Consider the following 14,157-nt stretch of genomic DNA (forward strand, 5'->3'; position numbering starts at 1 on the left):
AGGCTTAAGAGCTCATTCCACTAGAGCTAAGGCTGCGACCACAGCATTGGAATGTGGTGTTCCAGTCCTTGACAATTGTCTGGCAGCAACGTGGGCGTCACTGCACACGTTCACTAAGCACTACTTCCTGGACAGTCAAGTCCGCAGGGATGGCCTATTTGGCATCTAACCTTGTCCCCAGTCCATCCTCCAGGGATGGTATTGCTGGGATATCTATTCTAAGGTAAGGATTCTGCAGCTAGATTTCTCTATCTGATGGACAGTTAACTTACCTTCAATAATACCTTCTCTGATAGAAATATAATCTAGCTGCAGATTTCTTACCGGCCCACCTATCCTCCCTGTGCTGCGGACAGCTTTTTAGGGCCAGGGCTGATCCCTTTCAGGGCCCTAGTTATTCTAAACACAACACTGTCAGTGCACTTCATGGGTCCCCACTCCTGGCGTGGAAAGTCGGGAAAAGTAACTGACGTCAGCATGCAGAGGTGGCGACTAAATTCATGACGCGAACTTCACTTCCAGTGCGGATGACGGGAACAACGTCATGCGGAGCCAACCGTCGCCACCTACATGCGTGCAAGGGTATTGCTCAAGAAAAATCTTCCGGATCCAGCATGGCGCCTGGGATATTCTAAGATAAGGAATCTGCGGCTAGATTATGTCTTTACCAGATAAGGCGTTAGCGGCATTACCGGTAACTTGTCCGTCAGTATTAGATGAATGGGTTATCTAAATTTATACGAAGTATAGTAAGTCATGTGTTTGAAGGTGATGAGACAACTGTCTTGCAGTTATGTAGTGACACACCATTTTATCAAATCATTACAGTTTGTTGTGCAATGTTTGAGGTAATTACTTACAAATGTATTAGACATCACACTAGGGTGAATAGAAAAATCTGATTTCTTTGGATTGGACATTTCAAGAATACCTGTCATGACCATAGCATGACGATTGGGTGATCATTGTTTTTTGCTAAATCACATTTAGTTATTTGTTGTCAGTCAAAATGTGTCATGTCCTGTTGTACAGCCGTGATTTGTAATCACTCATTGTTTTACTGCTCAAAGTAAATGAAAATCTTATTTTTTCTAAAACACAAATTGTACTTTGAAAGACCCATGCAGAATCTCCGTTCACTCTACCATCAATCTAAGCATTTAAACTAAAAATGTTCTCACTAGTTAATAATGTGAAGTTATTTTAGTTACATGTTTTTATATTTTTATTTCTTTCCTTTTTATTCTTCATTATCTTCTGCATTTCTTTCCTTTATTGTCTTCATTACTTTTTGCTACTTTCCACAGAGTGACCTAGATGACCTGACTTCGTTGACATTTGCTTCTTCTGCTAGCCTTGACGGCAAGCCAAAGCATTCTATATTTTCGAATAAGAAAAGAAGCAGGCAAAGTAAAGAAAATAAAGAAACAATTCTTAATGAAACAAGTAGCAATGAGAAAACTGAAATGCAAATTTTTGATAGTAGTCAACTGACATTTCTGGAAGTCGATACAGAGAAGAATCATTTAACCATAGAATCGTTACCGGTTGAAGGTATTGAATTAACTCCAGTACTTGGAGGTGTGTCCTCATTTAAAAGTACGAAAGGAGAAGATGGAGATACCCCATTTTCTTTAAGTCAAACCAATACTCCAGAGCCTTCAGATGCATCTCTGGCTAACAGCATGAAGCCTACCATAGAACCTGAAGAAACATCATTTCAAGCGAGTACAACAGCATCTCCAGCACTGGTGGATGCATCCGTTCCTGAGAGCATAGTTGTATCCCATGGACCAGGCAATGGCACGCTTCATTCAGGTTTAATAGTAACTCCAAATTCAGACACTACCCTTCTGAATCAAAACAGCACCCTTCATATTAGTCCAGAGCCAGGTTCAGCACTGGAGTTCATTGCTATTGGGGAAGATAAAACTGATGCAATATCCGAAGAGATAAAGAACGGTCAGGCAAACACCAATACAGGGGAAGATTTTTTTAATACTGGTATTGATGAAGCAGACCGGCCAGAGGATGGTGATATGAGGGAAGCTTACGAAGAGGTGGAAGAAAAGAAAATGAGCATGTGTAAAAGTGGTGCAGCTGCATCTTCAGGCAACAGGAAAGGTAGCAGCAGTCATTCTGACAAAACACAGTCAGCTGTTCAGCAATCAGTATGCAGAGATGATATAAAGGTGAGCAACAGTACCGACCATTACTTCGAAGAAGACACATCGTCTCATCGTGAAAGTGGTACATTGAGGGCGAAACCTGAAACCGCACCCATGCAAAAGTGTCAGGTTTGGCAGTGTGTCAGCTATTTACAATAGATCCCCCTGGTAGTGACTTTGAATAGCTAAATAGTCATTATTCAGTAAACTACTATAGAATAGAATTCATGGACCCTACCCTAATGCTCAGCTTCCTCCTCACACACCTGTACATTTTATTTTTCCATCTATGCCCATATTCCTACTGTTTCCTTGTTTTTTATGTTTGCTTCTTGTGCTCTCCTGTCTGGCCCTTTCATTCCAAAAGTATGTGGCCATTTATTGGACTATACAGTGGTGGGCATTTGTTAGGTGAAAGATGTTCATATGATAATTGGACGATGGAGCATATTCTAACAGATATCTGTGACATAAGGCTCCCATAGAAATAAATGAAATTCAGAAACGCTACCTGTAGCTATAGAGGTAGCAGTTCATAATGTGATGTCCTTGTTCCACTGAGGTGTTGACAGTAACTCTGTATTCGAAATCCAAAAATAAGTGTTTTGTGAACAGTACACTGTTAAGAAAAAAAAGTCTTCTACACTGTTCTGAATGCCCAGTTGATGAAAATCCAAGAGATGCATTATTCACTGATGCTTGACGGAATCCACTTTTTTGCAGAGTTATCTGTAGTGGAAACCTGAGGGAGACATATAGGCACTCCCAGTCTATAATTAGCTCACCTCTGTATGAGGGCCGTATTTTAAACAAAGAAAGACTTTAATAATAGGCTTTCTAGTCATTTTTAACCTCTGAATAGTCCCCAAACTGGGTTATTATGCAACCTTTTAACCCTTTCACCGCGGCGGGAATTCCGCCGCGTTGCTGGGGGATGCGGGGGGGCAGCGCGGTGGCGCTGTGCTCATGACGGAGCCGCTCCGTCATGAGGCACGGTTGAGCTGTGCTCATGACGGAACGGTTCCGTCATGACTCCGCCCATTTGCGTTGTCCCCCCGCACAGGCGGGGAAACAGCGCCGCGTAGGCGGAGCGGCCGCCAACGGCCGTAACATGACGGAACCGTTCCGTCATGAGCACACGGCAACCGTGGCTCATGACGGAGCGGCTCCGTCATGAGCAGGGAAGGGGTTAAAATATTTTTTTTCTAGAATCCTTTAAAGACACAAAAAGTTTGTTCTGATGGATACTTCTAACCGAAGATTCTTCCACAGATGCAAGACTGGATCCAAAAAACTCAAACATCAGTGCTCCTGCATGCCAGTAGGTGGCGCTAAGTGATTCTGCGTCAGGACCGTTCCACTCCAGAAGTGGTGAACGGGAGCGCATACAGGCACCACCCATACGCACTGACAACAGTCCTTTCTTTCCGCACATTAGAAGCAGATCCAGCACTCTGTTCTTTCTTTTTCTTCTGTAAAGAGGATTTTTCAATCCAAAAACATTTCCAGTGTTCAAGTATGTCACCCACTAAGATTCCAGGCTTAAACCCTTGTAAATAGTGTCTCAAACAGATGTCTGTGATAGATTCCCACTAGTTATGCCAGTGACGACTGCCCTAAGATAAAACTGAAGACCATCCGAGATCGCAAAGTGAAGTGCAATGTGGCGATGCAACTGAAGGCTCTGTGCAGGTCCTGCTGCAAGTTGAATTTGAGAATGCAGACCCATTCCCTGTCTTGCTCTCAAAGTCATTCACAAGGCTGATCTTCCTCACAGTGGAAGTCTTCAGGCAAGCCTAAGAAAAAACACAGTAAGTCCAAGCAGCACTCTGCCCCTTTCTACCACTCTTCAGAGAAATTGCAACGGCTTCACTGTGCCTTTCAGTTTCGCTCCTATTCCAACGAGGAGCCGATTCCATCCATGCTTTCGATGTACCTGAATCCCCAGGGCCCATTAGCAACCTCATAGCAGGAGAAGTACCTCCAACCTATCATTCTATCCAACTCCAAGCTGGCTTTGACTCTACCTCGACAAACGCCACTTCCAGATCTTATGCTTAACCCATCATACTGAGATACAGTATCACTACCGCACAGCTGTGCACATGCTTTGCACCACCACATACCTGAAAGAAACACGTTAGTTAGATTCCTCACCTTAGAATATCCCCAGGCGTCAAACTGGATCCGGAAGATTTTTCGTCAGCAATACCCCTTGCGCGTCGCTAGGCGTCGTCTGCGGCTCCGCGTCCGTCGTCGGCGTCGTGCGCCGGAATGAAGTCGTCGGAGTACTTAGACGCCGCCCTCGCGCGCTGACGTCAGTTCTTCTTTTTTCCGCGCCAGTAAGCGCCGATCTGGGAGGGCTACCCCTTTAGTCCATTTTTGACTAACTTTTTTGACTCTTTTTGGTCACTTCTCGACTCTGGTGCCGGTAGGATGCCTGGTTTCAAGGCCTGCGACGACCGTCACCGACTGATGTCGGTGACCGATCATCACCGCCGGTGCCTGTACTGCTTGGGCCTCGACCACGACGCGGCGTTGTGCTCCGATTGTATGGCCCTGACCTCGAAAGCTAGGTGGGAGCGGTCCCGCAAGCTTCTCGAGCTTCGCCACTCGGCTCCGTGCCGCTCTCGATCCCGGTCCAGGAGGAGGTCCAAGGATCGGTTGCGGAGCCGCGCTCGACATCGTCACTCGTCTGGCTCGAAGTCTTCGGGTAAGTCGAGGCACTCCAAGAAGTCCAAGAGGCGACGCCGCTCTTCGGACTCCCCTCGCCGGTCGCGCGACTCGGCCGAGGGTCCGGGTGGTTCTCATCCAGGGGATACTCATCAAAGTCATAATCTATGAATAATCCCCGCCCATGTGCGGGATCCCGGAGCATATAGAAAATACATATATATACATATATATATATATACATATGTGAAAACCTATACATGCAGCCTAAAAATGTTCAAAACATGGCAATGCTGTAAATTACATATGTTTGCATAGTAGTGCCCCCTAACCCGTAAGGAAAAAAGGAAGCATCAGGCAAATTATAACACAGCACTGCTTTATTGTCATAAAGCAACTTGTAATTGTAAGCATTCGCCAGTAGGCTGCAGCAGAGTATCAAGAAACAAAGAAAACTGACACCTTGCCTTTAAGGCATTAGAGTAGGGGGACCGTGCCTTTAAGACCTGCATGAGACCACCTGCTCCCATGATGCATTACAGGTGGCAGTTGGGCCAGTTCTTTTTTCCGGCTCCTTCTGTGAGGATCCTGGAGCTTGAGCTCTTCAGTTTTTGACTGAAATTTTGGAAATTACAGATTTTTCAAGCATTTTTTGACGTTTTCTGAGTTCTGGGGGCTGATTCTGCTGGTTTCCAGTAAAATCTCGATTTTTTTCCAGTCCGAATGCCTCCTTTATTTTGAAAATGCCCTTCTTGTGGCAACAAGATGGCACTGGCAGATCCACACTCGGTGTGTATTGCGTGTTTACCATCTAAACACGATCCTGACCGGTGTCCTCACTGCCAGAAGTTCTCCAAGCGCACTCTGAGGGATAGAGAGCGCATTAGACTACAGGCACAGCTGGAGAAGGGCAGAAGCCATCGTGAAGGCGATCCTTCTTCATCAAGACCACCTTCTTCAGCTACGCAATCGCAAGAACGGCGACACACCAGCTCTCCTGGCTCCAGAAAGACCAAGAGTCCTAGGGATTCGTCATCGACGTCGAAGAGGCCGCCGAAAAGGCAGAAGACAACTTCGGCGTCAAGGGATTCATCTCCCCATCGATCTCCGCCGCGCAAAAGTAAGTCGGCGTCGAGGCGCAGCCCTTCGGGCTCGAAGGCTGCTAGTCCGGGGAGGTCTGGACTGTCTCCGTCGACGTTGAGGCTTCCGTCGACGTCGAGACACTCTCCGCCACCCTCAAGGGGGTCGGCGTCGCGAGATGCGGTGACGTACGTTCCGCCGTAAGTGGGCAGGTCGCCGTCGAGGGATACCCCCACTCGGCGACATAGAAGGTCGACGTCGAGAGGAAGGTAGACGTCGAGATCCACAATTCGACGCCATGAGAGGTCGAAGTCGCCCACTCGACGTCGTGAGAGGTCGACGTCGAAGTCGCCCAGTCGACGTCGTGAGAGGTCGAAGAGTCGACGTCGAGAGAGGTCGCCGTCGAAGTCACCCAGTCGACGCCGTGCAAGGCAGACGTCCAGGTCATCCAGTCGATGTCGGGTGCCGGAGAAGAGGATATCGACGTCGAGGTCGCCGCGATCGGCTTCGAGACCGCCGTCGAGGCCAGAACGCCATACCCCACGCTTGCCGATGGTGACGCAGACGTCGTCGACGTCGAGGAATTCGACGTCGAAGGGTACAGCTGGAGCTCCCGCGGCATTTGCTGGGGTTTTCCATCAACGTGCCGAAGTCACACCTGAGCCCCTCTCAGAAGCTCCTTTTCATCGGAGCTGTTCTCGATTCGGCGCAGTTCCGGGTTCATCCCCCGGAACAGCGGGTCCGGGATATACAGGCCCTGATTCCCATCTTTCGGCCTCTATCCTGGGTTTCGGTCAGGCTAGTGTTGCGGCTTCTGGGGCTGATGGCCTCCTGCATCCTACTAGTGCATCACGCCAGGCGGCGCATGCGGGCTCTGCAGTGGGACCTGAAGTTTCAGTGGGCCCAGCATCACGGCAACCTGTCCGACCATGTCTTGATCTCGGAGGGCACTGCACAGCAGTTGCAGTGGTGGCTCACGGACCGCGATTGGGTCATGGGCAAGAGCCTCTCCCTACCCCTACCGGAGCATGTCGTAGTGACGGATGCGTCCCTCCTGGGATGGGGTGGCCATATGGGAGAGGCGGAGATCAGAGGCCTCTGGTCTCCGGCGGAGTCTCGCCTCCACATCACCTTGTTGGAGCTGAGAGCGATCCGACTTGCACTGAAAGCCTTCCTTCCCTCTGTCCGGGGAAGTGTCGTGCAGGTGTTCACGGACAACACCACCGCCATGTGGTATTGCAACAAACAGGGCGGGGTGCGGTCGTGGACCCTTTATCAGGAGGCTCTGCGCCTCTGGACATGGCTGGAACACCAGGGCATCACCCTGGTGGTTCAACATCTGGCGGGCTCTCTGAACGCCAGAGCAGACGAACTCAGCCTTCGGTGCATGATGGATCACGAATGGCGTCTGAACTCCGAGGTGGCGCAAGGTCTCTTTCAGCAGTGGGGAGAGCCTTGGTTAGATCTATTCGCCACCGACGAGAACGCGCAATGTCAGCAGTTCTGCGCGTTGGAATTTCCAAGGCGGCACTCGCTCGGCGACGCTTTTCGTCGCGAGTGGAGTTGCGGTCTGTTGTACGCCTTTCCGCCTATACCACTTCTGCCCAGAGTGCTGAAGAAGATCAGGCGCGACCGGTCCCAAGTCATCTTGGTGGCTCCGGATTGGGCACGAAGGTACTGGTATCCCGAGCTACTCAGTATGTTGACCGATCCTCCGATACGTCTGCCCCTTCGGGAGGATCTTCTGTCGCAGCAGCAGGGGACGGTCCTCCACAAGAACCTGTCAAGCCTCCACCTCCATGCGTGGAGATTGAGCGGCGGCAGTTGATGCCATTTGACTTGCCTCCTGAAGTCTGTGATATCATTCTGGCAGCCAGGCGTCCCTCCACAAAGACGGTATACGCCTGCCGGTGGAACAAATTGGTGGCATGGTGCACAGCAAAGGCTGTGGATCCCCTTTCCGCCCCTCTTTCTGAGGTTCTCCTCTTTCTTCTTTCTTTGGCCCGGCAGGGCTCTGCCCTGGGCACCTTGAAAGGTTATCTTGCTGCCCTCTCTGCCTTCTTACGGCTTCCTGATCAGCCCTCTCTTTTCAAGTCCCCTGTAGTGTCACGCTTTCTTAAAGGCATTACTCACACGTTCCCTCCTGTCCCTTTCGTAATGCCTCAGTGGGACTTGAATCTCGTCTTAACATTCCTGATGTGCGCTCCCTTTGAGCCTCTTCATAATTGTCCTCTTCGTCTTCTAACTCTTAAGACTGCTTTCCTGGTAGCCATCACCTCGGCTAGACGGGTGAGTGAGCTCCAGGCTCTATCGTCCAAGCCTCCTTTTCTATCTGTTCATCCGGACAAGGTTGTCATTCGGCCTCGTCCTTCCTTTCTACCGAAAGGGGTGACCCCCTTTCATCTTGGGCAATCTGTCACCTTGCCCACCTTCTTTCCGCCTCCGCTCTTCCAAAGAGGAAGAGCGGCTCCACCGTCTGGACCCAAAACGTGCACTCTCCTTTTATTTGGACCGCACAAAACAGTTCCGAGTGGACGACCAGCTTTTCGTTGGCTACGTGGGTGCAAAGAAGGGAAAAGCTGTGCACAAACGGACCATCTCCCGGTGGGTCGTTTTGTGTATAAAAATCTGTTATTCCTTGGCGAAAAAGGACCCTCCTGTTGGGCTGCAAGCCCATTCTACTCGGGCCACGGCGGCTACTACTGCTTTGGAACGGGGAGTCCCTTTGCAGGACATCTGTCAGGCGGCGACGTGGGCTTCACTGCACACGTTTGCCAGGCACTATTGCCTAGACAGCCAAGTCCGGAGGGATGGCTTCTTTGGCCGTTCTGTCCTCCAGGACTTTCTGGAGTGATCTTGGTTCGCAGACCCACCACCGGGGTTGGTATTGCTTGGGTATCTATTATAAGGTGAGGAATCTAACTAACGTGTTTCTTTCAGATGAACCAGTTACTTACCTTCGGTAACGATGTATCTGTAAGAAACATTAGTTAGTTAGATTCCTCACCGACCCACCCATCCTCCCCGTTCTGCGAACTGACATCTAGGGTTAAGGCTATCCTTTTCAGGGCCCTAGATTTTTTGGCACCAGTGTCGGTCTCTTGCATGGCTCTGCGTTCCTGCCCCGGAAAGCTATGTACAAGAACTGACGTCAGCGTGCGAGGGCGGCGTCTAAGTACTCCGACGACGTCATTCCGGCGCACGACGCCGACGACGGACGCGGAGCCGCAGACGACGCCTAGCGACGCGCAAGGGGTATTGCTGACGAAAAATCTTCCGGATCCAGTCTGACGCCTGGGGATATTCTAAGGTGAGGAATCTAACTAACTAATGTTTCTTACAGATACATCGCTACCGAAGGTAAGTAACTTGTTCTTTTGGCTCAGAATCTGATGAGAGCCAGCCATATGGAGATAAAATTGGGAGGGCAGGGTCTTCCTCATGATAGAGATGACTGGTACATGGAGATGAAAATAAGGACAAGGTCTTCCTTATGATAGAGATGAGTGGTACATGGAATTACAGGAGGCTGTGGATTGACACCTCACCAGACAGCGGGTTGGTTTTCAACCCCTAGGGACCAGCAACAGAGGACGGTACTTCCTTCACCACAGTAATTAGAAGGGCTGTTGAGGCTCTTGGCCTTCCCTTCCCAACTATGAAGTTAAAAACGAACATCCTCACAGAGATCCGACATCCTGGGCAGGCACTAACCTACCCTTCTATCTTTTAAAGAGGCCCTTATTCACACAGCGTTGGGCACTTGGGCTGCACTATGCTCTGGCCTTCCAGTCAACCGAAAAGTTGCTCTTCGCCACAGACCTGCTCCAGGTGAGTCCAACTTTCTGACGTAACATGCATCACCTGAGAGCTTGGTGGTACAGTAGTCAACCAGCAAGGTTAACCCTAACGCTTTTCCATCTACTCTCCCTGAAGGGAGTAAAAAAAAAGTGGATGCTTTTAACAAGCTTCTCTTCTCGGCCAATCTTGCTTTGAGTTCAGTAAATGCGATTTGGCTACAAGGGCGTTTTACCCACACACTTTGGGACATTGTGGGTGAGATCTTACCTGCGATCGCAGTAGACCTGCTACATTTACTAGCCCAAACTATTCAATATGATCAGGATGTGCCAAGTTCATCACTGTCCCGGGTGTGGGCAGTCAGATTGCTTAGGCAGGGCTATGGGTTCTAACGTGGTTCTTTGGCACAATGCATGGATGAGGTCCACAGACGTTTCTGGGGTCTTCTATGAATCCTTAAAGGATATGCCTTTCAACGGAACCCGCCTGTTTGCCGAAAAGGCGGACTTGGCACTGGAACGTTTGAAAGAAAGCTGAGCTATGACATGTTCTCTGGGCCTTTTAATTCAGTCCGGGAATCCCCAGAACAATTTCTTTCTTTTAGGGTATATGCCAGGGTCCTGCCGTATTAACGATGTCAGCCTCCAACTGCCTGTACAACAGGTTTTCGAGCTCTCAGTGTTGTGGGCCTGGGAGACCAGGCCCGGCCATTAGTGACAGCATTTCTCCCCTTCTTCTACCCCTCCCCCAAAAACAGACGTAAAACCTCTTTAGTGTGCCCTAAGCCACACAGTCTTCCAGTGGGAAGCAACTTCAGCCGCTTCCTGCAAGGGTAGCAAAACATAACATCTGACAAATTAGTCCAGCAGATTGTCCAATGGAGCTGCGCCTGCCATTCATTTGCCAGCAACAGCAGAAAACATCTCGGAGGATCACCTGTCCGTCTTATGCCAGGAGGTGCAGGCTTGTTTAGTCAAAGTATCCATTCAGAGTGTACTGGCCTTGGAAGTTGAGACTTGGTCTTATTCCTGTGGCGTTTGTGCAGAAGGATCGAGGCTTCCGCCCTATATTGAATCTTCATCCTCAATGCCTTCCTCTCCAAAGAATAATTCAAGATGCTTACCCTGACCCAAGTTCTCTCTGTCCTGGATCTGGGGGCTGGATGGTGGCATTGGGCCTACAGGATGCATACTTTAACTTCCTAGTCCTGCAGATCAACAGGGGCTACCTGTGGGTCAAGCTGGGCCATGAGCACCTTCAAGTGTACCGTGATCTATTTCAGTCTCACCAGTGCGCCTTGGATGTTCATAAAGGTGATGGTAGTGGTAGCTGCTCATCCACAGAGGTCTGGGGTACCAGTCAACTCTTACCTTGACGACTGGCTGTTGAAGACTGGGTCGCCACAGTCAGTCGTGGACTACCTCCAGACAATGGCAAACCTCTTGACATCAATCAGCCAAAGTCACACCTGACTCATTTAGCAGAGGTTCCTTTTCATTGAGACCATCTTATATATAGTGCACTTTCAAGCTTTGCCTTCACATGCAAATTTTGCAGGGGGACTTGAAGTCTCAGTGAGCCCAGCATCAAGGAAAGCTGTCAGATTCTATACAGGTGCCGGAGGTGACTGCAAAAGATCTGTAGTGGTGGTTACTCAACTGCAGTTGGACCAGTAGACCCCTCTCCCTACCCCACCCAGAGTTGACAGAGGAATCCGATGCATCACTTCTGGGTTGAGTAAGCCATCTGAGAGAGGTGAAGTTCAGAGGACTTTGGTCTCCATTGGAGACCAGAGTTGCATGCGATTCGCTTGGCATTAAAGGCCTTTCTGTGAACCATCAAAGGGAGTCTGGTGCAGGTTTCCACAGACAACTACACAGCCACGTGATACTGCAACTATCAGAGTGGATGGGGTCCAGGGTCCTATGACAGGAGGCCTTATGCTTCTAGAGCTGCCTGGTTCATCCAGCGATTTCCCTAGTGGTGCACCACCTGGTGGGATCTTTAAACACCAGAACGGAAAAATTCAACCAGAGCCACCTATTAGATTACAAATGGCAATTCCACTGAAAGGTGGCACATGGCATCTTCCAACAGTGGGGAGATCCCAAGCTAGAACTGTTCACCACTGCCATGAACACACACTGTTAGCACTTGATCGTGCTGGAGTTCCCTAGACAGCTTCTGGAGACTCATTACACATAGAGTGGAACATGGGACTCCTGTATGCTTTCCTACTGCTACCTCTCCTGCCCCAAGTTCAGAAGAACAGGAATGACTATGCCTAAGTCATCCCAGTGACGCTGAGCCCGATCATCTGCCGGAGGATCTCCTGTCACAGCAGCAGGGCAGGGTCTTCCACTGTGTCCTGCGCAATCTGCATCTCCATGTGTGGAGATTGAGTGACATCAGTTGAGTTCTGCTCTCCCTTCTGAAGTCTTTGATGTAATTGTGGCTGCCAGGCTCCCTTCCATGAAATCTATATATGTAGGGTGCTGGAACAAGTTTGTCATGGAGCATTACTTACCAGTTAGACGTGTTTCAGTCTAAACTGTCAAATGTGTTGTTTACCTTTTTCAGGCCCAACAAGGTCTTTCTCTACACACAATTAAAGATTACCTTTTGTTTCTATCAGCCTTTTTACGTTTGCTGGACCAACCATCCTTGTTCAATCACAGGCTGTGATGCGTATACTAGGAGGTATGCACATACGTGTCAGCTAGCACCCTTTTAATACCGCAGTTGGAATTAAATGTAGTCATCACCTTTCTAATGCTTACTCCTTTCGAAACAATGCCTGTTGTCTGTTTCGCCTACTCACCCTAAAAACGGTCCTCCTGGTGGCAATCGCATTCACACACCAGGTGAGTAAACTTTATACCTTTTTGGTCCAGCTTCCTTATACCACCTTTTTTCTCATCAAACTGGTGTAAAGGATTTGAGCACTGTGCCACCAAAGGTGGTGACACCTTTTTATGTTGGACAGGTTATCATGCTTCCGACCTTCTTTGCTCTGCCTCAGCTTCAGGAAGTGCAGAAACGGACCATCTTTCAATTGGTAGTCCTCTGCATTAGTATCTGTAAACCACTCAGTTCATCAGAGCCAAAGCTGCTACCACTGCATTCGCCCACAAAGTGCCTGTTCCAGATATCTGTCGGGCAGCTACATGGACATTCGTGCGTATGCTCATGAAGCACTACTCCCTTGTGAATAAGGTTCCCTTTGAGATACGCCTGCTCGGTACTGCAGGACTTTTTAGTCGGAGTCATTCAACAGATCCACCACTTTGGGAGCTACTGCTTTGGTGACTATTCATAAGGTGAAGAATCTGTGCTTAGAAGTATCCATCAGAAAAACAATTTATTTAACTTCGGTATTGCTCTTTCTGGTGGATACTCTAACCGCAGATTCCTCACCGACCCTTCTGCCTCCCGTTCGGTAAACTGGACTCTTCCTTATAAAAAGTTCCCAAGTCTAGAGATCTGCGCACGGCTGTTAGGCTCTGTGTTGGAGAGTGTGGACAGCCAAGAAACCCACCAATATCAGCACAGGTGGGTGGCTCTTGTATGCAACATGATGCAACCTACTAGCACGGAGGGTTACTGCTTGAAAATTTCCAGTTCCAGCTTGATGGCTTGGGAATACTGAAAAAGTGAGGAACCTGCTGTTAGAGTATCTACCAGAAAAAGTGTTACCGAAGGTAAGTAACTTTTTTATCTTGTCCTAAAAAACTCTTTTACAAAAATATTGCCCCATTAGAATTAATAATATAGAAATCTGCAGCCATTGGGATGATAGATTTTCAAACTATATTTAGTACACAATATTCCGGTCATATGTTTTTTTAAGCTAATGATAGTCTGACATTCAACTGGTGATCTTTGTTCTTGTTATGCTTCTCACAGTGACGTTTCAGGAAGCATTGCCTGAATTGTTTAAACCCAAGATGATTCAAATGGTGTTACAGATAAAGTAACAGAAACTTCGAATTGGCGTACAACACTTTATTGACTCAGGAGCATTTCATGGTTTCTGAGATTATGGACAAATTGCCTGATCAGCCGTCTATTGATGTAGCAGCAGTCAAGCGGCATAGGACAGCATTACACCAGGCACTGCAGCAGATTTGTTTTATGGCCGTTTGTCTTATGTGATACAGAGTTAGACTGGTTTATAGGGCAATTTAGCAGTGGCAGTACATGGGCCTGTTTTTTTTTTATTCTCGTTTTTTTATTTGATTTTGATATGGTGGGATGTTTTTTACTGCTGGTTTCAATGATATTACCACAACATTCCCTTCAGTAAGCACAAATGCATGCACTCTCCCATACCTTGCAAAACACCTTTACAGCATGTCTTTACAAGCTCAAAACTTCCCAGATTTGCAGATATCGACCGTTTTAGCTGCCTGATGCTGTAATAGGGACCACTCTT

General features: G+C 48.5%; 1 protein-coding gene across 4 annotated transcripts in view; it reads left to right on the forward strand.

Annotated features, from left to right (window-relative positions):
- Positions 1–14,157, forward strand: part of CEP290 (centrosomal protein 290) — a 1,516,454-nt gene that overhangs the window by 1,031,344 nt on the left and 470,953 nt on the right. For 2 of the 4 annotated variants that reach the window (XM_085653911.1, XM_085653912.1), the window contains exon 44: positions 1,308–2,192. The exons of the other annotated variants lie outside the window; for them this stretch is intronic. In XM_085653911.1, the coding sequence (XP_085510037.1) occupies positions 1,308–2,192 (885 nt within the window). The remainder of the gene's footprint in view (positions 1–1,307; positions 2,193–14,157) is intronic. 4 annotated transcript variants of the gene reach the window in all.

Source organism: Triturus cristatus, chromosome 4_1 (assembly GCF_964204655.1).
Source record: "Triturus cristatus chromosome 4_1, aTriCri1.1, whole genome shotgun sequence".
Lineage (NCBI taxonomy): Eukaryota > Metazoa > Chordata > Amphibia > Caudata > Salamandridae > Triturus > Triturus cristatus.